At 45.4% G+C, this 26,466-nt stretch overlaps 3 protein-coding genes across 11 annotated transcripts in view; 2 read left to right on the forward strand and 1 right to left on the reverse strand.

The window, feature by feature from the left end:
• Positions 1-10,786, forward strand: part of shf (Src homology 2 domain containing F) — an 82,974-nt gene extending 72,188 nt beyond the window's left edge. For all 4 annotated transcript variants that reach the window (XM_083691315.1, XM_083691317.1, XM_083691316.1 and 1 more), the window contains 3 exons: positions 2,018-2,198; positions 2,644-2,763; positions 7,954-10,786. In XM_083691315.1, coding sequence (XP_083547441.1) covers positions 2,018-2,198; positions 2,644-2,763; positions 7,954-8,140 — 488 coding nt within the window. In that variant the 3' untranslated portion in view covers positions 8,141-10,786. The remainder of the gene's footprint in view (positions 1-2,017; positions 2,199-2,643; positions 2,764-7,953) is intronic.
• Positions 10,787-15,038: 4,252 nt separating this feature from the next.
• On the reverse strand, positions 15,039-19,040 carry LOC310819714 (ubiquitin-like protein 7). 6 transcript variants are annotated; one of them, XM_083691062.1, is made up of 11 exons: positions 19,001-19,040; positions 18,281-18,463; positions 18,041-18,160; positions 17,782-17,864; positions 17,537-17,621; positions 17,388-17,445; positions 16,955-17,088; positions 16,387-16,436; positions 16,099-16,275; positions 15,834-15,944; positions 15,039-15,446 (listed from the first exon to the last, which is right to left on the reverse strand). In XM_083691062.1, exons 2-11 carry the CDS (start codon positions 18,459-18,461, stop codon positions 15,306-15,308), a joined length of 1,140 nt encoding a protein of 379 aa, XP_083547188.1. In that variant the 5' UTR covers positions 18,462-18,463; positions 19,001-19,040; the 3' UTR covers positions 15,039-15,305. The 6 variants fall into 6 exon arrangements, with proteins under 6 accessions (XP_083547188.1, XP_083547187.1, XP_083547186.1 ...); XM_083691061.1 differs by having other exon boundaries at positions 15,834-15,947; XM_083691060.1 differs by having other exon boundaries at positions 15,834-15,947; positions 16,099-16,278.
• A 3,392-nt stretch (positions 19,041-22,432) lies between these two features.
• cd276 (CD276 molecule) overlaps positions 22,433-26,466 on the forward strand; it is a 60,646-nt gene continuing 56,612 nt past the window's right edge. Inside the window, exon 1 of the mRNA XM_083691080.1 lies at positions 22,433-22,701. The gene's annotated coding sequence lies outside the window, so the exon portion shown is untranslated. The remainder of the gene's footprint in view (positions 22,702-26,466) is intronic.

Here is a 26,466-nt window from a genome sequence, read left to right on the forward strand (position 1 = left end):
GATTGCGATATTCACAGACACACACAGGCATGCAGTTCACAGAGACAGTGGACACTCGAGGGTAGGAAATACACTCCGTTATTCTATCGACCACCTTTTGTTGGGACATTTACGTTGCAACACACTGAAGCTATTGCAGTAAGTCATCATGTCGTACAATTGTAGCTGTTGTTTCCAGAATCTACCACGAACTACTGTAGAGTACAAAAGTGCAGTGCGACATCGCCTTCGCTATAATTTGGCCGAATCATTTCCATGGTTTGAGGTAACAGAGCCACGCTTCACTGAGCTCCAGCCAGACAGTTCAGACAGAAAAGTGGACTATCTGTAGCTTCACTCACAAGAACAATAGAAATGAGGTTAAGGGGATCCCCCTGGTGGTCATTGTTGGAATAGCATGATATTATCTGAGAGCCTCTGTCAGTGGTAGATAATAGATAGGCCCGATCAGTTCGAAACTTAGCATCCTGGCATTCATGTCAGTCATGTCTCTAAGTGTTTCTTGTTGTTGAGGCAAGGTGTTTACATGGTATTATTTCCTATAACACAACAATCTACATTCATTGATTCACTTCCTGGTAGTGGTGTCGGTCAGAGCCAATCCTCAGAGAGTGGTGGAAGGACACTCAATGGCTTGATAGGTTTACAGTAATGTGAAATGCTATATCCTTGGACTGGAGACATGGTCTGGTCTAGACAGCTGTCTTTCCCTTCTCCATCTCCATCGACATGTTGTGTTTCTAGTGTCTGTGTCTGTCTCAGCCATGTGGAGTCAGGGTAATTAAACCCCAGGAGGTAGATTAGCCGTTAGCATTAGCCGCTAAAGTGTGATGGAGAGCTGGGGAGGAGAGTATGGGAATCGCTAGCTCGCTAGGACTGTGCTAAATTAACTGCTTCCGTCACAGAGCTTGACTTTGATGTGTGTGGCTGACTGTTTATACCCCTAAAGCGGTCATCAAAGCTCTGGTGGATATGTGGAATGGAATGGAAATGTGTTTGATGTAACAGGGTGACCTCACTTACTGCTGGGAGAGTGAGGCAACACTACAGAGGGGTCCTTCCAAAGGCAATACTGGTGTGACATCAATTATACAACTGAACCGTTGAGTAAGACTAAAGTTTCCTCTTGTTAGTGTGTTTGACCTCCACGACCTCTGGCCAAACAACAACCAGGAAGTTCTTCGGTTTCAGACTCCCCTCTGTTCTCACATCAGACTATGTAAACAGGGCGACGGAGTAACCTGTCCCTGATTGGTCTAAACAGCAGCTCTCTGACCTCTAACATTAGTCAGGATGGTGTCGGGTCACGATCTGGACGGATCACCTCCGATCCCTGTCAAGCCGACCAGCACCAGGCCTGAGATGTTTGCATGGGAACCTGTCAGTTCTTTAGTTGACCTTGGCCAGTGTTAAAGAGCCCGTTTAATAATTTGCCTGGACTGGACTGTGTGTGTGGGGGGTTTTCCTTCTTCTTGAATATGTACACAGTGAGGCCGGATTGATTCCTGGCCCTTCTTTTGTCTGTCAGTGTCCTTCAGAGGGCTGTGTCGTTGTACTGAAGTGTGTGTGTGTGTGTGTGCCTCACTGCTTGATAATTATTAAAAGACCTTAACAAATCTAATGGGGAGCGTTGAATACGTCACAGCAGTTCCGTCACAGAAATGTCACATGTTTACAACACAGGGCATCCCTTTCAACTCAAACTGTATTTTGATTGATAAGCGTAGCATCGATTAGCACTAGCCTGGCCATCCCCATGAACCTCAGTGTCCAGCATTTAAGGCACGTAAACTCAGAATATTGTGCATGTCTATTGATTAACCTGGAGAGTGTGTGTGTGTGTGTGTGTGTTTGTGTTTGTGTGTGTTTCCAGAGAGGTATCTCTGTGTGTGTGTGTCTGTCTGTCTGTGTCTGTGTCTGTGTCTGTGTGTGTCCAGAGAGGCTTTTGTTGAACAGCTGCTGTGATTATGATATTTATCTTGTGTTTTTCTTTTTTTTTTTGTTCTCTTCATTACAGTCCAGTTTGATGGGGTGGAGAAGTCTCGAATGTCACCCACCAAGGAGGGGAGTAAAGGGGGGCGCCCATCCCAGCGCCACACTAGTGGCTGTCTGGTAAACACCAAGATGAGCTCCCTGGAGCAGTGCAGTGCTGCCCTGGGCGAACGCATAGACCCCTCCATGCCCCTGGAGAGCCAGTTGTAAGTCATTCATAATCTTATTGATCTAACCATTCAACCAGGCGGGTCAGTTAAGAACAAACTATTATTATTTTTATTCTAAATGTACATATACAATACTGCCTATTCTATAGGTTAGGGTGGTATTTCTGAGGTGTGTGGAGATGTTGTTCATGTTCTTTAAATGGTGGATGACAGACTATTGCTGCCTTGTCGATTTTACATGGCATTTGCATACATGGCTTTGTCTTTACACTGATTCAAGGTATGTCTTGTGGATAGTGTTTCCTCCACAACACCTTTAAGCTACAGGACAAAACACAACATACTGTGTACTGTCGCTAGGTTTCTAACACACTGGACAAGAGTTAGACCTTGCTCTTCCCATTTGTAGTCATTCTTTTCCATTCGTCCAGTCATTGTGTTTTTCCTTCCTCCTCGTCTCTCTCAACGCTGCGCCCTGTAGCTGGTACCACGGAGCCATCAGCAGGACGGACGCTGAGTCGCTGCTGAGGCTCTGTAAAGAAGCCAGCTACCTGGTGAGAAACAGCGAGACCAGCAAGAATGACTTCTCCCTCTCACTCAAGTAAGAACCCTCCCTCCCTCCCTCCACAGAATATCCAACACACACTTATGAAACACTTATGAATCACTGACAGCACTAACATGCTAACATGTAGTATAGAGTTAACCTATAGCTCCAGTGCCACTAGGACATATCACTCAGAGCGCTAACATGTTAGCATTGAGTTACAAAGGCTTTGCTCCTGGTCAACATACCATGCTGTATTCCAGAAGTCCTTACCTCCTAGCCCTGCTGATTCAGCCCCCCTCCCACCCACCCCCCCCTTCAGGTGCTCTGATTGTGCTGATGTGCCCATAGCTGTGTCCTCCTCTGCTTTAACCTCTGACCCCCCCCCCATGCTGTGTGACCTGTCTCCGGGCCAGCGGAGAGTCCAGGGGACCCAGGACCCTGATTTGTTTAGTCTTGGCTGACATTTTGGCGGAGGTCACTCTAGCGTGAAGGGAGGCGCTGGCCTCTAGCGCAGTCATATCCCATTGACTCAGAGGGGCTCAGGACCGCAGGGGGCCGGGTTGATGAATGTCAGCGGGCTGCCATCTCAGGAGCGAGAGAGAAACACCTGACAACCATTTCACCACAGGAGCAGAGAAACTGCCTCCTAAAGGAGCCGCAGAGAGGATCTTCACTTGGGCTATGGCGACGGGAGATGGTTATACGATCCTCGTACTTTTACATGAGACATTTTGACTTTTTTTTGCTTTAAGAATACTTCCATACATATGGGTCACTGTCCCAAACATGATAGATACACTTCACATTCATATCATCGACGATCATTACTCAATCACATTGACCTTATTGAAAAGGACTACAGAACAACAAACACAATCACATAAAAGTAAAATCCCATGACATTAAGAGACAATAAGAAATAACTGACAAAACTAAGAAAAGACTAAACTAGGAAAACCATTCCTAGTAAAAAAATAATAGAAAAAGATCTGGCTGTTAAGAGGCGTGAGAAGAGTCAACGGTACAGTTGCTGGGGGGGCCATGAGGTTCTCGTCAGGCAGCTCCGGGCTGAGCCTCATGTCTGCTGGCAGGAGAAGATGATGCTGTCCAGAGCAGCTCCACCGGCCCTGACACTGACTGACTGCTGATTTCATTATCTCAGCTCTGGGACTGGGGACTGTGTCTGGTGGTTCACTGGCCTGGGGATACACTCAGGCTGTTAGAGTACTAGGCTTGATTGGCCAGACAGTGCTGCTGCTGCTGTTGCTGGTAGGCAGGCCGGCTGTGGCTGGCACAGTCGGGCTGGTGGTATGGGGGGCTGGTAGGTAGGGTGGGTGCCCACGCTGTGCCCAAGCGGCAAGAGGTGACCTTTCAACCAGCCGGGTGACGTCCATGCCCTGTCCTGCCTGCTTGTCGACCACCCCCTGTGGCTAGCAGCACTGAATCATACTGGCTTTGAAGAGGTCAGAGTTCAACGCCATAGACCTTCTCTGACCACAAAGGTCCATCTCAGAGAGGAGTAATGGCTCTAATTGAGAGAGTTCCAGAAAAGGAACTAATCTCTCTGTTCCCATGTGTCTGTGAACTTTATAGTCATATAGCAGGCTGTAAACAATGTTGTCTCGTTGGACCTCCGGTACAGGTCCATGATAGGTCCATGAAGATATGACCCAGGGAGGAGGGAGGCAAGCTAGGCGTACAAAACCTGCTCCTCTGTCCTAAATTGTTCCGTGTGTGTCTCTGTGTTTGTGTCTGTGTGTCTGTGCGCGCCTGCTTGCCTGCGTTGGATCATTTGCCAGTGGCCAGTCGGTCATGCGGTCAGTGTTTGTTGTGTCGTGCTGTTAGGAAGCAGAGGACCGTAGAGGAGAGGCTGTAGGGTCAGTCAGATCAACCTAGTAAACAAATCAGCAGGCGGATCCGTGGAGCCAGGCTGGGCAGAGGGCCCCATCGTACTGCGGGGGGGAGGTGACTTAGAGTTCAGTCGACCCTGCTCATGTAGGAGCGTCCATCTCCTGCTTTCCTGGAAACCTAGGTCGCAGAGGCTGGAGACCTAAACGTGTAGATACTCCATGTCTGCAACCGCTGAAATATTCATGTGGCCATGAGACGGCACGTTTGTGTTCTGCATCATTGATGAAGGCCCAGACTAGGATCAGACATGAGCCTCTCAATAGCCTTTTGAAAGGGAGGGGGGGGGGGGGCTTCTCTCTCTCTCTCTCTCTCTATCTGAGGATGAGTGCTCTTTTAGGTGCATTAAACACATTTAGCCTTTCACAAGACAAGGCTCTCACAGCCGTGCGTCTGCCTCTCCACCCCAGGGGAGACGCTTTTATACAGCCTTGTTTTACAGGCTGAGGTAGAAAATAAATTGTTGATGAAAGGGAAACACACAAAGATTTATGCAACAGAAAGTGTTTGATGCGATACCATGTGGGAGACTAGAAAGCCTTGAAGTTTTAAGCGCCAACATCAAAAGATATTTGCATTCGCTATTGAAATCCAAATTGGCAAAACTGTCACAGAAAGAGAGTCTATTTTTGCTTCATCATGGTACTCAGAGAGGCTTCTCTCATGATTGAGTGTGTTTCATCACGACTTTCGTCAACCTGCTGGGCTTGTTCCAAAAGGAAACCACACAACAATACCGTTGTTTGTATGTCGTATGGTTTGCCTGTACCAAACCACATTCTTGTTTTCAAAAGCATGTCTCTGAGTCACAGTGTACACTGTCTGAGTTACTGTGTCTGCATGTCATCAGAAACAGGTTTTTTTTGTAATCCTCACAGCCTGTTCTGTTCTCTGCCATCACAGCATTAAAGAAGAAGAAGAACGACTCAGGATATTTCCTGTCTAATAATACTTTAAAAGGGCAAGGCTTTTTTTTTGGATGGATGATTATCTTTTGTTGGGTGAGTTTGCCTCCTCCGGTGCCAGATATTGATGGCATTGAAAGCATCATTCATGGTGCAATCTAATACGCTGGAGGTGGAGATAAGCTACGATTGCTGTCAGGAACCGCCTCTGCTCTGAAGATGAGAAGGTTCAAACCAAAGTCACCGACCTCGATAAACAAGACACCAGACCTCCCTCCCGGTGAAATTAATCCAGATCCGACAATAAAAGCCCACCAATAAAGAGGAAATACGATAACAACACAAAAGGATAACATCACGTGTCTCTTCAGAAATAGCCCCCCCCCCCCCCCCCCCCCCCCCCATATATTCATGTTATCAGCTGCCCCGCTCGATTGCTCTGTTGTCTTGGTTTCTCCCTCTGCGTGGGTTGAAACAGGATAAGCACGCTGTAGCTAGAGCTAAATGCTGACAGCCAGGGATGTTCTGGAGGGAATCTAAAAATGCTTGATATTGATGTGTTTGGCTTTGTAAGTGTGGGGCCTGTGTGTAAACTAATGCCTCCTTCCAAGCAGCACACACACACACACACACACACACACACACAGATACGCGCGCACACACACAAACACACACACACACAGACACACACACACACACACACAGACACACACTGACACACACACACACACACACTTTCAAGGCTGCTTCCAGAATGTCAGAATTCTTTCTCCAGGCACAGCTTCAAAAGCACAGCAAGAGCTGTGGCTGTAGGGAAATCTCCTCCAGCCATGATGTGAACATCCTGTTAATGACAGACGCATATTCAACTGGAGGGTCTGAGAGCTGCAGGGAATCAGTAATGGAAGCTGCTAGCTGTATTTACTTCACTTTTATAGCAGAGCAATCCTGCAGCTCCTCTCCCTCTGCTCTCTTAAAAAACCCATCATCCACCTCTCCTCTCTCGCTAGACGCTCTCAATCTCCCTCGTTTCTTCTCCAGCCCCGCCCCCTCTCTCTCTCTGCTCTTTATCCCTCTATCTCTCTCCATCCCACCCCCTCTCTCTCTCTCCATCCATCCATGTCTCTCTCTCTCTCTCTCTGTCTCTATCCTTCACTCTCTCTCTTTATCCCTCTCTCTCTCTTCATCCCTCCCCCTCTCTCTCTCTCCATCCATCCGTCTCTCTCTCTCTCTCTGTCTCTATCCCTCTCTCTCTCCATCCCTCCCCCTCTCTCCATCCATCCATGTCTCTCTCTCTCTCTCTCTCTCTTTCTCATGTTAGATTTGATTGTCATTCTTTGGTCCCTATGACAGTTGACCAATGCGCCTCATGCAGTTATCGGGCACGCTTCTCATTAAGTAGTTGCCACTTATGTCTTTGAGAAATGTCTTCTTATTGATGGCTGTCCCCCAAATTGAACCTGTGACGCGATGACTGACTCATCTTTGACTGTAATCTCTATGGCTTTGCTCCTGTTTGTCATAGTGTGACAGCATGGCTTCAGGCTTTAGAAATGCAATTAAAGAGATAACTGAAGTTGGGTCTCTCGCTAGACTTTTCTGTAGATAATGGACACACACACACACACACACACACACACACACACACACACACACACACACACACACACACGCACACGCATGCATACTCTGTCCATCACTGTCAGGATGTTATTCGTCCAAATGTCTATTTCTGTTGACAGGAGACGTGATACCTGGGCTGCTATACACTTGTCCTAACTGTGTAAGCCCTCGTGCTGATGGGATTGTGCAGTATCTTGGGCACTGCAGAGTACAGGGAGAGAGAGGGGACATTTGCTCGGCTGTGCCCATTAGTCAGAGTCGGCACTAACCTGATGCTGTGTGTTGTAGCCGCTTGTCGGAAAATAGGTTTAAGATAAATGGTTTCCTGAGGACTTTTTCCCCCTCTCCTCCTCTTCGCTCCCTCTCTGTGATCAAAGGCCTGTGTCACTGCCCTACTGCTCGCTGTTTTTGTCCGGTACAGCAGAATCACGTTGTACCAGGCCATATTTCTCTCGATAAGACAGGCCTGTAGAGCAGGAGATTACTTGCAGTAAGAGCTGTAAAAGCACAGGGAACCGAGAACCAAGAACAAAGGCGCGCAGCCTAGAAGCGCTTGCGGACCACAGAGGGAACGAGTGCATTTAGTGCATTTCTTAACCGCTGAGTATTAATCAGCCCAGCTGTGTCACACCTGGGAATCTCCGGTGCTAAGCAGCTGGGAGATGTAGTGCTTAGATTGTTGACTGACCTGATGTATTGTGTTTTCTCCCCCCCCCCCCCCCCCTTCTCTCTCTCTCTCTCTCTCTCTCTCTTTTACTCTCTCTCTCTGACTCTCCCTCTCTCTTCTCTCCCTCTCTCCCTATAGGAGCAGCCAGGGCTTCATGCACATGAAGCTGTCGCGGACGAAAGAGAACAAGTACATCCTGGGCCAGAACGGCTGTCCCTTCGACAGCGTGCCTGAGATCATCCACTTCTACTCGAGTCGCAAGCTGCCCATCAAGGGGGCCGAGCACATGTCCCTGCTCTACCCCGTGGCCATTAGGACACTATAGTGCCACCACCACCACCACCACCACCACCACCTCCTGGACCCCACCTAGTAGATCACTCACGTGGGTCAGACCAGAGGTCCACCCCTGCTGTCCGTCCGCCCAGGGTCAACCCGTGGCTCTGCTCATCTCCCTCTCTCTGAGGGGTCGGATGGACAGAGGGACAGAGTATAAAGTGATGGGGGGGGGTCATCTCCCTGATCCCAGATCTGCTCCTACTTCTACTATACTCTCCCGTCATTGGACTCACTGTCACAGAACACGTCAAAAAGATCTGTCACCTCATTGGTTGTCTTTTTTATTTACTACTAACACACACACACACACACACACACACACACACACACACAGTGACACAGTGTAGACTGATATACCATGACACAGTGTAGACTGATATACCATCTACTGACTTGACCAACACCATTTCACTGATCTCCATAGCTGCTTCCTCCACCATTCTCTGCTCTCCATTTCATTTGAATTCATCATTCAAAAAGGGAACAACTTTCGATGTATAAAGCTTTTTCAGCTTTGTTGAGAAATCAATGAACGTCAACACCCTATTTACAATCATTGAGCTGTAATTTCAATTTACATCCTGAGTTGACTGAATTGAAATTCAGATCTCATAGGATATTTGGCTTTATGAAAATGAAAATGTAGGATTTATTTAACGAGTGGTACCTGAAGATTGTAATGGCTGTATGGCAAGGGACATTTATGAGGGCAGTTAGGTGATATTGTACACAGAGGCACACTACACTGGCTAGATAATTAAATAATCTTGCCTTGTGTGAATAGTCTACCCCATCAGTGCAACAATAGTCCTGAATGTTCGTGTGTGTGTGTGTGTGTGTCCCAGTCCCATAGCGATGACAGTGTAAGTACAGCATTGGTTATACAGTCAGAGATTAATCACCCTATATGTTCCACAGTACCATTGGCCAGCTGGCCATAAAGGAGAGCATCTCAAAATTGGCCAAATTACCGTCACAATCCCCTTAGCTTAGAATGGCTTTGCATCAGGAGAATGAAATATGCCTGCATTGTCTACCTCAGAAAAATCAATTTCATTCACCCATCTGCAGATCAATAGGTACAATGGGATTGTAAATATCGATCCAACAACCCCCCCCCCCCCATCCCTCATCCCCATCTCCATCTCCAATTTCCACAAAATTGCATTGTTGGTTAAAGAATACGTTTTTGCATAAACCCACTCACTCAGTTACATGTGCTGTTCTTTTATTTTTTGTTTTTTCAGACAAAAAAAAGAAAAAGAATTTTACTTCCAGATCAGCATTTGTATGTATAGTCACTATGATATTGTGTGATGTCAGTAACAAATGTTTGGTTATTAATGCCTTATATTGCATGATGGGTCAAATCACTCCAATAGGATCCGCTGATTTCCAGAGTTCTGCTTTTCAACGATTGTTCTGTGACTGTAATTTATTATAGCGGGGTAAATAATTATTACTGATGTGTTACACCTCTCTCTGTGAAGGCCGGGCGGTGGCCCCGGGCCCTCACTGTTCTGTGCCAATGTGATTGTGTTTTGGACAGAGCTTGAATTACCCCTCTAATCATCTACTGTGGTGCTTTGCGTTCGTGTATAGACTTCTGCTTCATTATGTCTGCCTCTGTGGCCTGACTCGGGGACACGAGTCACGGTGTCTCCTGACCAATGGGATTGTTAAGCCTCATGTTAGAGACTGTCTGTAGAAGAAGCCCTGGACCAATCGGAGCACACCTTTTTTTCCCCCCACCTGGATGAACTTTGACCTCCAGTCTGGCATAACTCCTCAGTGCGTCAAAATCAGCAGCATTTGTCTTGTTGTCTTTACTCTTTCCCCCCTTGTATGTGTGTGTGTGTTCTATCCAACCCACTACCCTGTCTGATTCTGGTACAGACCTTGACACTACAGCCGTCGCCCCTTCAAAACTGGAGAGACTGATGTGACCATTCACCAAAATAACAGGTTTTGGTTTTCTCCTATATCTGTGAGTGTGTTATGAGACATTGTGCTCACATTTTTACAGATGGAATAAATTATATATGTGTATGTCTTAGAATGCTCTTGAGCTGCAGATATAAAAGCATTATAAGGAAGCGGAAGATCTTTATTCAGTTACTGCTGCTGACTGAAGCATGTTACTTTAGGCAAGGCCCCATGTACGATGTCCATACTACCCAGAGAGAGTCCCCTCTCTCAGACTGGAAGAAGGGCGGGAGGAGGTGGGGGAATTTGATGGCAGAGAAGGTGCTTGGTTTCAATCAGCAGACCTACTCTTCAAATTGTTGCATCTCAATGGGGAACCCCATAATGCCCTTCTCCCCCTCAGAGAAGTGTCTTAAACCTAACTGTGTGTGCGTGTGTGCATGCGTGTGCGTGCGTACGTGTGCGAGAGTGTGTGTGTGTGTGTGTGTGCGCGCTGCCATCAGCCACTGACTCGCTGTGTGTCTCTCAGGCCACTCGGTGCTGTCAAGTGGTGTGTATGAGTGTGTTTGTGTACATTTTCTCCCCATGTATGTATGCACTACTATAACATATCTGTACAGTCCCTCATCGCCAAATGTATATACTGAATGTATTGTATGGGGACATAGAGGCAACAAGTTTCAAACAAAATAAAGTAGAGTTTATGAGTCCAACCACGGTGTGTTGTGTGATCTGTCCTTTATTAATAACATCTGGCAACATCATCTGTTCCCTTGCGATTCAACCCACCTGTCACCGACAAATCAACCGGTGTTTGATAAATAATTCCACATGGATGATGACCGGCTACCGCGGTGAGGCACGATTCAAAGTAAAATCCCTCAAGGACAGAGCATTTCAGGAACAGTGGAAAGCAGCAGGAGAAAGGCACAATACTCATACAATTTCTCTTTTGAATAATGCGTCATGGAACTATTTCGGTGACCGCAGAAGACGCGTTATAATATATATAATATATGCCATTTAGCTGACGCTTTTATCCAAAGCAACTTACATTGCGGTGAGTGCATACTTTTTTCAGTATATATGGTCCCAGTGGGAATCAAACCCACAACCTAAGCATTGTTAGCGCCATGCTCTACCAACTGAGCCACGGAGGACCATATGAATTAAACCATTTACAGGGGAGCTCTGTGACCCCTGGCTTTTGATGGTGGTAGATGATGCATACTGTAGTCAGGCCCCACACATACTGTAGTCAGGCCCCACAAAGGTTTGCTTTAACAAGCAGACAGATGGTGGAGAGCCTGACCGTGTGGCTTTGATGCTCTGGTGTTTATGAACACGGGCCCATATGTCTGTGTGTGAAAGTGCTGCGTCTCGGCTCCTGAAATGGGAGCGTCAGCATGCCCCTCTCCCCGGTGTCCCGCAGCCTGCTGTTTGTAGGTGGGGAGATGTGGATGTGTGAACAAACATGCTTTCAGTGCCTCGCAGTGCAGTCTGGCCTATATAACACTACAGTGACAGAACGCATGATCCAACACCTCGGCAACTCTGTTGTGAAATGGAGACAAGTTGACATGAGAGTAGTGTGTTCATCTACTCCTCTGAGAATCAATCCACAGTGATGATACAGGGCATGTAGACATTGTTTAGATTAAACTATATAGGATATTTCATATTTTTTCATTCAGTTTCTAATATTTTCTTACACAACAGTGAATCTTATTTCGCATATCGAACAGTTCAAACTCGTTCTGTGCCATATCCATAGCTATTCTGCTCTGTGGAGATGTGACGCCTCCAACCTCTTCCCTCTGCTGCGATATCTCTCTCTCCCAGGGGATTATACACCAAAGGGTTAAAGCACCTGGGATGTGAAGTGCATCAAAGCAGCCTTTGTGGACAAAAGAGGCCTCACAGAAAAGAACGGCTGAAAAAAAGGCACGGCTTGAAAGCGAGTGAATGCATCTCATCCGTCCGTGGGGGCGGCTAAAAATGGGCCTTGTGTCCATCACAGACTCATTTCATATTCAGCTCAGTCACGGCTGGCAGAAAGCAATCTCAGGTAACAGACTTTGTGCTAATAACCCATAAGCTGCTTCATTTTTGAGAGACAAAAGCACAAAAAAAAAGAAAAGAAAAGGGAGACAATAATAGCAGCTACCCAATTCCCTTGTGACACGTCTGGGGAGATGACCTGACGTGAAACCTGGAATTATTGTCCAAGGTGTCTGCAGCGGCTCGATTAGCTCTGCTTTTTTAACTTTATTTGTATTAAGAGGTCTATTCGGGATGGCGATTTCCACTGCCTAATCACACCTTACATAATGAAGTGGCACTGCCCCTGTCCATCATTGGAAAATGCAATCCATGTCAATGGTTATGAATGGGAGGAATGACGTCAAGAATGCTTGAGAGCCAAATCACTGACAAAGACAGAAGGGTGTTTGTACTGTAGTAGTTACCATATTTCTGTAAGATGTAGGTGATTCTATGGCTACTGCTTCAGTTTAATTAAGGATTGTTCATATCTTCTCCACAAATATCTGTGGCAGCAACATGCACACATTGTGGCAACCCACTGTATATCATTATTTTAATGGTCCTCCCTTTTGAATAACTGCTTGTTCTTTCCGTTATGCAACACGGACCGTGTCGTGACGGAGGTAGGCTACAGATGAAAGAGTGCACAACGAGTGAGCTGCATGTTCTCATGAAAGAGAATTTGATTCTGAGGGCCATTTGAACCTGGGTTGAACTGTTCTATCTGCTCCCAGACTGTCCCTGGGTGCACTGCAGCACAGTTACATGAGAGAGAGAGAGAGAGAGAGAGCAACTATAATGAGATTTAAGACTCAGGGGGACAGGTGGGGTGGGGAATGGAGAGAGAGAAGAAGAGAGAGGGAGAGAAGAGTGACTTCTGTACTCCCTCTCTCTCCTTCCAATATTTCTGTTCCCTCTACTGTTTTCTTCAAACGTTGTGACTCATTCCAGTTAGCTGCCCCTTCCTCCCGAGCCAAGAAAAGAAAAATCTCTCTCTTTCTCTCTCAGGCCCTGCTAGAGTAACTTGTCTGTATAGGCAGGTGTGTGGGAGAGGTTGTCACAGAGGGCCCACAGGTCCAAATTGAACAGATCTGCCTGGACAGCCTCTTACCTCAGCTTCCATTTGATGTCAAGGAGCACTGTGGGGGATTCAGAGTGGCAGGCAGACAGACCAATGAGGAGTCGCTTGTGTTCTTCTTTGCATAGTCCTCCTCACAATGGAGAAAATGGGCACCTAACGTTGTGAGAACGTTGTATATGTAATGTCAATGTAACGCAATCAACATAGACAGTAATATGTGCATATGTGTCACGGGACAGCATATCTCTTTGTAAAGCAACCAAATGTGTCTCCATGGCAACTTTACTGGATGTTGTGACAGTAGATTGTTGAGGATGTTCTGAGACCGGCACTTAAAGGGTCTGGGGCATTGTGGGAACTGGGGTTGAAGAAAATACTGTAGAAGAAATGACAGAACAGAAATAGACCAGGTCTGGCATGACAGTCAACAACACAATTGATGCAGTATGTCTGCGACAGTATATCTGTTTTAGATATATCTTCATCTAAACAAAGAGCACCAATGTCTAACACTGCCTGAAAATTGGTATTGTCGGTGCATCATTAATTTAAACTTGCTTCAAAGGAAATCAAATATGTATTAACCGATTGAAGACTTGACAGCATTTGATGTAGTTCTGTGGAGCCTGAGGAGAGACATAGCTTTGGAACCCCGTAGGAGGCATTAAGAGAGGGAAATTGTCCGCAGGTGTGCACTGCATGCATATAAAATGGAAATGGGGGACAGACGGACACAAAGCACTGTTTGGATGCTGTGCTTGTGAAAGGGCAATTCGCTGATTGAGCAGTGGCATTCACAGATGCCGTTATAAAACTAAGCAGAGCAATTACTAAAGATTGAGAATGGCAGGGTGAAAGGGGGGCAGGCAATTTGTCCCCCTTCTTCCAGAACACCCCGACGGGAGACAAAGGAGCTCACAAAAAAGGCCCTGGTTGTATTTGGGAGTGAACAAAGAGCAAGCTCATTTGCTCATGTTCAGACCAGACAATTACAGTACATCTGAATGGATGGCTTCTTAGAAAAGAGAAAGGCAATCTCCCCCTCCCTCTTGAGATGGCTCATTGTTGCGAGGCTTTATGTCAGCTGAAGGGTGTGAAGATCTAATACATGTCGGATGACATCTTGATTTCAAGTACTACGAAGCGACATGAATAATATAATGTATATATAAAGATGACCCTGTCTCAAACTGGTCCTTATTCGTCAAGTATATTGTAACATTGTTTCATACAGTATATCTTTCTAAAAAATGTTTTATGATCCGAGACATTAGATATATTTCAGCACATCCATTCCTATATATACTATACTTGACACACAATACTAATACAAGCCAGTAAAAACAGGAGTAAGCCATGTCTGTGAATATGCTACTCAAATATCCCAATCTCCCGAAGCACAGAATGGCATGGCAATGTCAGTGCAATAAGTGGTTACACATTGCCACCAAATGGACAACTGGGTGAACTACACAGCACAATGGATAAACACACATTCATAAGGGTGTGTAAGCTCTATGATCTAAAACACTGCCTTCTTCCCATGCACATACTGTATTTATACCTAAGTGGGTCACTGTTAATGTCTCACATAAATGGGGATTTTTCACAACATGACTAGATTTTTTGTTGTAGGGGAGGGTTTCATGTAATGGAATGAGGAGTGATATCAAACACGTGTTTGATACCATTCCTCATTCTGTTTCATGCTGTACAATGAGCCCGATTTCTGCCTCCCCTGCCACACAACCATGAGCTGACATCCCGAAAAGGTCAAAGGTTAAGTCAAACCCTTCATTATCATTAGTCATTAGAGACATTCAAGGGTAGATAAGATGCACACAAGTTTGTCTTTATTACAAGTTTAGTCATGTCAAATTGAAAACAAGAAATATGTTGGCAGCCTTTCACAGAGGATGGTGGCGGCGTTCCATGTAGGCCGTGTCTGAGAGGGAGGAGGGGGTGGTAATGATGTAATGGTAAGTCCTAACATGTCCAAGTCTTTTGTATCCACATAACAGCTCAATGGCAGGATGACTAACGTGCCATTGGCTTTGTTCCCCCCCCCCCCGTTCTCTCCACTCTCAGGTCCCTGGGCTCAGAGTCCTGGTCCTCCAGCGAAGATAAGCTCCAGGGCTGATTGGATGTCCCCTTCGGTTGCCTGCAGCGCCCGTAACATCAGCTCCTCGTTCTGGATCCCCATGTCTCTCAGCTGCTGCAGTTGGGACTGCCAGCGACCCTGACGGAAGAAACGACAACAAAGCTAGCTTTAAAACTACCGACGACCAGACACAGACAGTCAAAGACAATGATGGTCTGCAGCATGCCATTTCCCCAGCTGGGAAAATACCAAAAGGAGGGCAGGGAGTATCAATGCTTCAAACCATAATGACTACGAGCAATGACAGGTTTCCCGGACCCAGATTAAGCCTAGTCCTGGACAAAAGACCATGTTCGGTGAAGAATCTCCATTGAAAGTGCTTTTCAAGTCTAGAAGTAGGCTTCAAGGTTAAGCCTACTCCTAGACTAGAAAAGCACTGGGAAACCAGCCCTTAAGAGTGTTGGATCTGTGTGTGTGCCCTGTCTGCCCCCCCCGTCGTGTCTGGTAGAGTGAGAGGAGATTCACCTGCAGAGAGCCCATGCTGGAGGCCTGTAGAGCCTGCTGTAGCGCCTGGCTGAAGAGGTCATTGCTGACAGGGGTTCCTGCTGGCATGGGCGGCACTCCTGTGGGGGGGTCCTGCTGAATACAGGACAAAGGGCACACACACAGAGTCAAATAAGGGCAAGTGTCTGCGCAATCCCACAAGCAGAGAACAACACAGGGTGTGTGTATGTGTGTTGTGTGTGTCTGTATGAGAGAAAGTGTGTGTTTGTGTGTGTGTGTGCCTCACCTGACTCCCTGTTGTAGGAGTGACAGCACTGCTCTCAGGGGTGCTGGCCAGGGCTAGAGCTGTGGCTAGTTCGCTCTGTGTGATTGGTCGAGGGCCTGTAGCACCGCTGTGTCCGAGGGACACGGGCCGTACTCCTGCTGGGACTCCCGCTCTGTTCGATGGGCCTGCCTGATTCCCCTGCTTACACACACACACACAACAATGGTGTTAGCTATACCGCGTCAAATCACACCTGTTCGGTTAAATCTCAAATCAGCAATACTAAAATATACAGGAATATTGACTCACAGACTGGAAATCCTCATCGTCATCAGACATGCCCTCGAACATAAACCCTCCTGCAGAGAGGAGAGAAAGCACACAATCTGTTACGATAAAGTGCCCAGGAAGACCAGATTGCATTTAGAGTATATACAACTGACTACAGTACACACCCCAAGGCTCCAGAGGGCAGTGTTGGTAAAAAGTGTTGCAGTGTTAACAGGTTATAAAAAGGAAGGGGCCCTTGCTAGCTATATCTATTGTGTTTCTACTCTGGGCTGGACACTGACGAGGCTGGCTTTGCACATGGCAAGTGCTGTTTGGGCAATGAGGGACTATTCAGTAGTTTTGTTTAACTAAACTTTTAACAAAAAATGCCAACAAACTCAAAGGAGTGAGGATCACTGCTCGAGACAACAAAACCGTGGCGGTTTTGGAGCTCACAGTCGGGCAGTTTCACAATACATCACAGAGACTTCCAGTCTCAGTGGTGGTGACATATCACTGTGGTCCAGGGAAGGCTGGTGGAGGTAGAAATCGGAGGACGGCCTCATTGTAATGCATGGAACGGGCCTCTTACCAGTGTGATGCCTACCTGGCATGTCGCTGTAGGAGCTGGCAGACACGTTGCGCGAGGAGCCGGCGCTGGACTGCGTAGGCATGCTGCCAGCCACGGAATGCAGGACCAGGATGATGGCGTTGACCAGGGCAGGGTGAGTGCTGATCAACCTACAGAGCAGAGAAGGGAAAGGGATGGATATCATGAGGCACATGATGAAACCCACAGCATAGGAGGAACAATTGTATCCATCTACCCGAGGCTGGATTTAATTTAACCCATGTCCCGCGACACCATGTCCTCTTCAAGCTTGCATACGAACCATTACCGTTTATTACGAACACCTCGGCATTGTGTTGGACGAAAGGTGACGTCACTGCATCATATCCATAACCATCCGCTACGCAATAACACTTCATTCACGATGTGGCATGTCATTGTCTGTTCAAAACGGAACCGAGTCACTTACACATCCAGCATGTTCGGGTCGGTGAACTGCACAAATAGATCCTTGTCTTGGAGAACTCCTGCGAGAGTCAGAGCAGCATTGTCAAGAGATCTGATTAAAGACAAGGTGAGGATGTATGTCATAGTAGACCGGAACTTGTCAGTACTTGCCTAGTGCTACTGGGTCAGACCGCAACCCTGGCGTGGCCACAATGATCTGGGTCAGAGACTCCTTATTGGTCAGCATCTTAAACACCTGGGGAACCAAATAACAGGACAGTTGTGTGTTATTAAAGGAGTCCTTCACACAAACGTATTCTTTTAATACCTTTCTCATCAGCCCACCATTGATATGCCACCAAAAATATCATTACAATTATTAATAATATACATATACATAAATGCTGCCTGCCTACCGAGTCTTTGTAAGCAGTGTTGGAGTGAAGGGCTGCCTGCAACACACGGAACTCCCTGGCTGCAGTTGTCCTGTTCACTGGCTCTACAGACAGCAATATGAGATAAGGGACAGGAGTTAGTTCGAGTGCAAAACAACAATAGAACATCATGCTTTCCATTACAACAATGACAATGGTTCTTTATGAGGGGTCAGCTAATTCTTGAAAAAAAGGAGGGCTCAGAGTCACTCAAGTGCTAATAGAGATCTGTCATACACACCTGCATTGATCTCTGGCTCTGGCCAGGACCTCTTGAGGATGTGCAGGGTGGATCCCGGCTGGATCCCACAAGAGTCTAAAGTCAGGTCATCCTTCAACTTGCGGCCACAGTGTACCATCTCTAGAACACATGAAAAAGTGGAATAAAGACAATTCAAAATGTGGAGAGGAAAAACATCATATGGAAAAAAACACAAAATGGCCTAACACAAGGTCACAAAGATGTTCTCTGGATGCAAACCTATCAGTTCAGGGTCCGGCAGGGAATCGGGGAGCTGTGCTGCAACAAGCTGTTTCAAAGTAGAGACACGGTACCCGCCAGGCCCCACGTCTCCGGGCATCGTCTCGGGGAAGTGGAAGATGGTTTTGGGCTGGTCCACCAGCTTTAAGGACAGGTGCCACTCTGAACATGACATCATCATTGCTGCAAGACAAGGGTTTGGGTAAGTGACAACCATGATGTACTGCTTTGATACCACACGGGCTGAGCCACCATCACACTCTTTGCTCTTCAATGCTTTTAATTATCCTTAGTTTTCTTTATCCAGGAAGTCCTTATTGAGGTATGCAATACCTCTTTCTCAAGGGAGACATGACAAAGGCAGCACAAGCTAAAGCAGATACACAATGACAATACAAACAAAACAAAGACAACAGTAGCCTAAAACGAAAAGTCATGCTAGCTACCTGTTTAAATAATATTAAATGAACTACGCGGCATGTGCACTTATATAGAAGACTGGCTTGTTAGCCAAATTAGCTGTTGCAAGTCATTCTTTGTTAGCTAATGCTATAGCCAGCTACTCAGGCTACTGCCAATGGCATTGGATTAGACTGCGGACAAAAATGTTCATTTTACGTATATATTATCTCATTCACCAACGACTACGAAACCCACGAATGAAGTATAAAACGCATCGAGTCGGCACACAATAACAAAACATGAGTCCTGCACACTCACCACTGGCTTTGTTGACACTCGAACTGCTTCCGTGTTCAGTCACGTGGTTCCCAATCTGACCAAAGCGGAAGTTGAAAATGTTTTTTATTTGTTTTTATTTTTTATTTCATACAGCAGAGACAATACACACCTTACAGAAATACAATACATGCAATACACATCACATACAGGCTTTTTCACCACTTCATGAATGTTCATACAAGACAGGGGGAAGAAAAATATACCCTCAAAAAAAAAGAAAGACAAGAAAGAAAGACAATCATACTATTTAGATTAGATTAGATTCAAATGTCTTGTCATTGCACAGAGTACAAGTACTGAGACAACGAAATGTAGTTTGGCATCTAACCAGTGCAAATAGTGGCATAGAGCAAAATACATGATATTGTGGACAGTGCATGGTATTACAGTATAAGGTATTACAGTGAGTATAAATAAATGAATATAATAAGTGAATATACATGAGATGAATATCAATATGATATGTACAGTTGAACAAGGGCAATAGGACTTGAGGTATGTTACATATATGTAAAATGTATAATTAGAGACCAATATAATAAATATGGTATTTGCAAACAAGCAGTAGTGCAAAAGCTAAATTGAAGTCCTGAGTGTGCAGCCAGTTGAGGTACGGGGGGGAGGGTACACTGATACTGGGAGTCAATGTTTCTCTTGTTGGGGGGTGGAGGGAGGTGGCTGGGAGGAGGGGGGCTGGGCTACCGCCAGGATTCTGAGTTCAGCAAGAGTAACAGCTGCAGGGAAGAAGCTGTTCCTGAGCCTGCTGGTGCGGGAACCGAGACTCCTGTACCACCTCCCGGATGGGAGGAGGGTAAACAGTCTGTGGCTGGGGTGAGAGGTGTCTCTACTGATGCCTCGTGCCCTCCACAGACACTGCCTGCGCTGGAGGACCTCAGTGACAGGGAGTTGGGCACCAGTGATGTACTGGCCAGTTTTCACCACCTGTTGCAGGGCCTTCCGGTCGGAGACAGAGCAGCTGCCATACCACACTTTGATGCAGTTTGTCAGAATGCCCTCGATGGTGCACCGTCGTCTGCGAACTTGATGATGGTGTTAGAGCCATGCACAGGCACGCAGTCGTGGGTGAAGAGGGAGTAGAGGAGAGGGCTCAGCACACAGCCCTGTGTGACACCGGTGTTGAGGGTCAGAGTGGAGGAGGTGTGGTTGTCTAAGCTAACAAACTGGGGTCTCTTGGTCAGGAAGTCCAGGATCCAGTTGCAGAGGGAGGTGCTGATGCCAAGGTCACTGAGTTTGGTGACCAGCTTGGAGGGGATGATGGTATTGAATGCTGAGCTGAAGTCAATGAACAGCATCCTTGCGTAGTTGTTGTTATTATCCAGGTGGGTCAGGACAGAGTGCCATGGAGATGGCATCCTCCATTGACCTGTTCGGACGGTAGGCAAACTGGTGGGGATCCAGTGTTGGAGGTAGGTGGTCTTTAAGGTGAGCCAGGACCAACCTCTCGAAGCACTTCATGATGATGGGGGTGAGTGCAACGGGGCGGAAGTCATTCAGGCCCACTGCAGAAGAATGCTTCGGCACCGGCATGATAGTTGCTGACATGTGGGGACAACTGCCTGGGCCATTGACAGGTTAAAAATGTCAGTGAAGACCTCGACCAGCTGCCCAGCGCACGCCTGGAGCATGTGGCCAGGGATGCTGTCAGAGCCAGCAGCCTCACGTGCATTCACCCTGCTCAGTGCGCAGTGCACATCAGTGGTGGAGAGTGTGAGGGACTGGTCTGGGGGGGCTCAGCTTTGATGGCTAGTTCTTTGTTGTCCCGGTCGAAGTGAGCGTAGAAGTGGTTGAGCTTGTCGGGGAGGGAGGCAGTGTTGGTTGGGAAGGCTGTGTTTTTGGGCTTGTAGTCCGTGATGGCCTGGATGCCTTGCCACATGCGTCGGGGATCAGAGTTGTTCTGAAAGTGCTCCTCAATCTGCAGTTTGTGGTTGTGTTTGGCCTTCCTGATGCCCCTCTTCAGGTTAGCCCTGGATGAGCTGTAGGCCTCTGCATCGCCAGATATAAAAGCGGCGTTGTGTGCCTTCAGCAGTAAGTGGACCTCACTGCTCATCCAAGGCTTCTGGTTGGGGAATGTTTGTGGGTGGTGACACTGTTGACATACGTATTGATGTAATCCAGAATGGAAGAAGCATATGAATCTGTTTTGCATATGAATCACACCACCTCCACCATGTTCCTAATAAAGTGTTTGGTGAGTGTAGTTTCAATATTAAAATTAAATTAAATTAAAGCAGCTGTCATTGATTTTTAAGTAATTTCAAAAAATATAAATATACTTGATTTTGATTATATTACTTGATTATGATTTGAATGACTCCAAAACATTTTTATGAGAGTGGAACAAGTGTTGAACCTCTTCATAACCAAATAAATAAGGACTCTTTCAAAAATGATTTTGTGAACAAATGATGCATAGCTTCAAATCATGAACAGTTTTTAAAAAGTAATACTGCTCTCAGGGAATGTAATACCTCGAGAACAACAGATAGGTCGTAGAATCTATGTCAAATTGTCACCATACTAATTGTGCCTTTCTGCAGATCATTTTATTGAAAAATGTATACATAGCAACTTACCTGGCTGCCATTTTTGTAGTGACTAGTTCCTTTCAAGGTTTCTTCTGTAGCCTACATTGTTTCCACGATGACCATGGGTTGTAATGTGGAGGCACCTCTCTTTTGAACACCATTCTGTGTGATAAAACATTGTGGTAGATATGACCTCTGAGGAAGTCATTCATCAAACTATCTTTAGATAATTTAACCAGACAATTTTTGATGGAAAGATTAATTGAAATATTGAAATACTCTGTGATCTGCCCTTGAAATATGAATGTAGGCCCATGTCCATTATTGCTGAAATGTGGCCATAACAACAGAGAAGCTGTAGAGGAGAAAAGCAGAAGCCATGGCTCCAAATACCCAGATTGCTTTTCCTGCTAAAAGCATTAGTTCAAGATGTTCCAACTGGCCTTTGGTCATGTCTGGCCAGGGCAGGGAGTGGAGATGGTAATATAAAAGGCATTTAGATATTAACTCATAAAGCCTTTCATTTTTCATTTATTCAAAGCCATTCATTTGTTATGGTCCAATAGTAACACACAATTTACTGTACACTGTCTGTCAATCAAGTTATTTGTGTTATTTTTAGTAGAGCTGTCATCAGGCGAATATATTCATTTACAGCATGGTTAATTTACTCTGGTACAATTGCATACAGGCCTATAAAGAAGAAGGGATGCATGTTTGAGAGTGCTACGATTCAGAATCATATGATGATGAAATCTGAGAAGCACAACCGTTTTTCTTCATAATTTAAGGACCTAAATACCACACCGATAGAAGTTTTGCTTGTAAAAGAAACAGTTAATTCTCCAGCGGTGGGGGTCGGGGCAGAGACACTTTCCCCCTCGAGTGTGACATCATACTGGACAAAGCGCCGTATAGGAGTGGTTTCTTCGAAGAGAGTCGTCCTGAATGTAACATTTCTGATAACCTGTAATTCCCCAATTTTGAAAGGGAACATTATTGAGGAGTCCACGTCTTCTCTGGAAAACGAAACAAGGATATGAACAACTCAACAGAATAAAATACTCTGCGATTTGTGTACAAATCACTATCCGCTGAATGGTTGGTGTTTATAAGTTGCGTTCTCCTAACATGGTAAGTTTACACGTACAATTGTGTTTAAGATAATCGTAAACTAAATGAAACTTGATGAAATAACATGTCGTTTGGATAATCTGTTCAAAAGAATAAGGTTCTCGAACACTTATTTGTGCAGATGTAAGCAACAGCTGGAGTGAAACAAAAACGCCGATGAGAGGGTCGTCCTCTGCCATTTATTCAAAACATTAGACTATTTCTAACGGAGCAGCAAAACATTAGTATTTGGATTGCTTATAAATCCCCCAAGTTTAATGTTTCGTTTCATTTAATTCCTTCAAAGCTATCATCATATTGTTCAGATGGGTTCGGTTTTATTTTTGAATGAAATGGAATGCGCCCCCTCAGACTAAAACACTGAATAACCACTCAAACCCCCCACAAACCTATAGCTATCCATAAGAGCTTAATTGTCAATGACGTTGCCTCCATGCACTTTTTAGTGTTGCCCTATAAGAAAAGCACATTTTAAACTTGTTTTGAGACTAGAATATGCCCTCCTAATTGTGGGAACACAGGCCACTGCAATCACTTACATCACCAAAGATGGTAGGGTGTCAACCTTTTTGAGGCCCATATAGGCCACACAACCTGAGTAAAAAAAAACGGGTGGGCAAAAGTGGGTGCCAGCTATGGGTGCAGGCTGTTATTGCTCCTCCAGAAGTTCTGATTTATCTGATTCAACTAAGCTATGATTACCCATTGCTCATAAACATAAATTATAGTATGATGATAGTGTGTGTTTGTGTGTGTGTGTGTGTTTGTGTGTGTATTATTTGACTACAGGTAGCCTACATGACTGTATGACTGTATGTCAATATCACCATATCATCACTAACAACTAAACAGTTATACATCATTCTTCGAGATACAGCAGATGTGCTTGAATGGTTGAAAAACCATAACCTAGTCATACACGTTCTGTGCTTTGTTGCCTCATATCAAACAGCTCTTGTATTTGCCACTATACTCTGTCCCATTTCATATATTTTCATTGCTTATTTTAAGCTACCTTGCTTCTGTGGGAATAGTTTGAAGGACTAGACTGGCCAATAAGCCTACGATCCATTCATTGTCATTTTACAGAAGGTTACAAGGAAATTGTAAGCCTATTCAAAGCCATATATCTCAAGTCGTGTTCTCTGCTTTAATCTATTGCTTTTTTTATGGTTCCTTGGGGAAAGAGTGTAATGGCGTCCGCTGCAAACCTACTGTTGTGTTATTATTATGTGGTCTCCATGCTGCAATGGAGGATGGGGCTGCAGCAACGGTGGACTGATGATGCCCATGTCACATGACTGTCGGAGCAGCTGTGCTTTTTGGCAGGTACAGCTTCCTGGTAGGATACAATAGTGTTTGATATTACGGCTGGGACACTGCTAGAGAGGAAATACTAACTGATATCTGACGTCTGGAGCAAAGACAACCAAGATGTTTCATATTTTACAAAATACTATATTATATTATATTATATTATATTATATTATATTGTATTGTATTATATTATTATTATTAGTAGTAGTATTATTATTATTATAGGCTCTGAGCTTCAGTTTGAAAATTATTTAAAGTAAACAAAATAATAATTGTATTTTCCATTGTGGCACAGCACACATGTTCATTACATGTCGTTGTATAATCTCAGCTATTACTCTACCACAATGTAAAGGGATATGCTGCTGACCTGAGAAACAGTATACGTTTATTATGCTCTGAAACGAGTTTGGCATCTTTAGACTGCAGCTGTGTTCAAATGAGTTTGATTTGACCTCTGACATGGAGCTGGCCAATAAAAACTGGATATCAAAAGGAGAGAGGAAAGAGGGAAATTTCCCGTCTCGCAGGAGTGAGCGGACATGTGGCAGGGAAAGAACATGGAGTAATTAAATTTAAAAAAATGACTTCCTGATGTCTGCCCATGAAGACACGGCTCAGACAGTGGCTTCCACTTTGGAGATGGGCATATCCAACCCTGCCTTAGTTGATATGATGTGCTGAGTTCAGTAAAACGGTATGCAACAGGAACTTCTAGATGTGACAGGAAATCAGTCATCTATCATTTCTTCATCCTCAAGCTAATTTTATCTTGATGACACACACCTTTTTTGTAGGCCGGGTAACATTTACTGTGTAGATTGCTGTTATCAGTTTTTATGTGATGCACAAATGAATAAAGTCATTAAAGCCATGAGGAGGACTAATACTTCTCCAGATTGTATGATCTTGATTCCCTAGCATGCAATCTTGGTTCTGGGCAGGCTGGTTGCTGCTGCTTGGCATCTGTCCAGAGTCTCCAGACAGAAGACAGAGAACAGTCCAGTTATAGAAGCTTTGTGTGGAAGTTAAAATTCTGCCCACATCCTTTCTGCCGAGCTGAGCTCTTACTGAGGCTCATGGAAAGGGTTGCATCTAATCCAAGGCATTACGCTAAGCTAATGTCTTTAGCATTGTTGATATGACTCGTTCGTCATTTGGCAAAACCATAAATAGTTGGAAAATGTTCGTAATGCATTTGCGACTAGTGTGTTTAGTTTCATCTCCAGTGCTTGTTAATAATACATATAAATATTTAGTAGGGCTTTTGTGTTATTTCGATGCTACTAACGTTGTTGTTGATAGCAGAAACACATTTAAGTTGTGTGATACAGAGGCTATTGCTTTCCTCTTTTGGAAACCACCTCGTGTGAACGACATATACCCCCATCTGGTTACCATAGCCAACTGCATTAACAGCACCTGTCAGTGAGAGAACCCCACCCTTTGTTCTCTATACTTGTATATGCTATACCCGATATTTCCTTGGCTGTACTCATTGGCAACTGACACCGTGTTGTCATGGTGACCCCAGTTGGCATTACCCATAATAGACCGTAGGGTTGCCTGCAGGGTAAGATCTGTCGCCTGCCCAGGAAGGGAGGGATTCGAGAACACAGGCAGGAGAACACAAGTGTTGAGGGGAGGAATACAGGACATGTCGAGGGGAAACGAGGAGTACAATAACAGAGCGGAAACAGATTTCATTTTCCTGGCATAGTACTGATAATGCTGTAAACCTTTTATTCAATGTGATAAGGATTTACTGGAAGTGTTATTTTAACCATCACCCACATCTATACATGGGAAGTGTCATGTTTAAGAGCTGTGAGAGGTCAAATGAACTGTACCATCTGTATAGTTAGGGTTAGGTTCAATATGAAATTGCATGTGTTGGTGAGAGGCCAATTTCACCAGTTGCAGTTGGATGGTTAGTCTTTACCCCAGCCCTGATACAGCATACCCAAAAAGATGATAGTCACGTGATTGGAACACCCCTGCTCACATTTTATAGTGTGTATTCGTAGAGATTAACTTAATAAGAGCCTAGGGCTGTATGCCACACACACACACACACACACACACACACACACACACACACACACACACACACACACACACACACACTCTGTGTGCTTGCTGGTCTGACGGCGGCGTGAGCGGGGAGACAGGAGACAGTTTTGTCTGGCAGGAGTCAGTAGAGTGCGCTCCGTCTAATGTTTTCCCACTGGTGGGCGTCCTGAGGCCACTGAGAGAATGACTCGTCCTGTCAGCCCGGGAAGTCCCCCAGTCAGCTCTAATGGCCTGAAAGAAATGCCTTGTACACTCACTGTTGCAGCTCCTCTCTCTCTCTCTTTTCTCTCTCTCACTGTCGGTATCTCCCTCTCTCTTTCTCTCCGCCCTCTCTCTCTCTCTCTCCTCCCCTCCCTTCTCTCTATCAACACACCA

Source organism: Argentina silus (assembly GCF_951799395.1).
Source record: "Argentina silus genome assembly, chromosome: 19".
In the NCBI taxonomy this organism is placed as follows: Eukaryota; Metazoa; Chordata; class Actinopteri; order Argentiniformes; family Argentinidae; genus Argentina; species Argentina silus.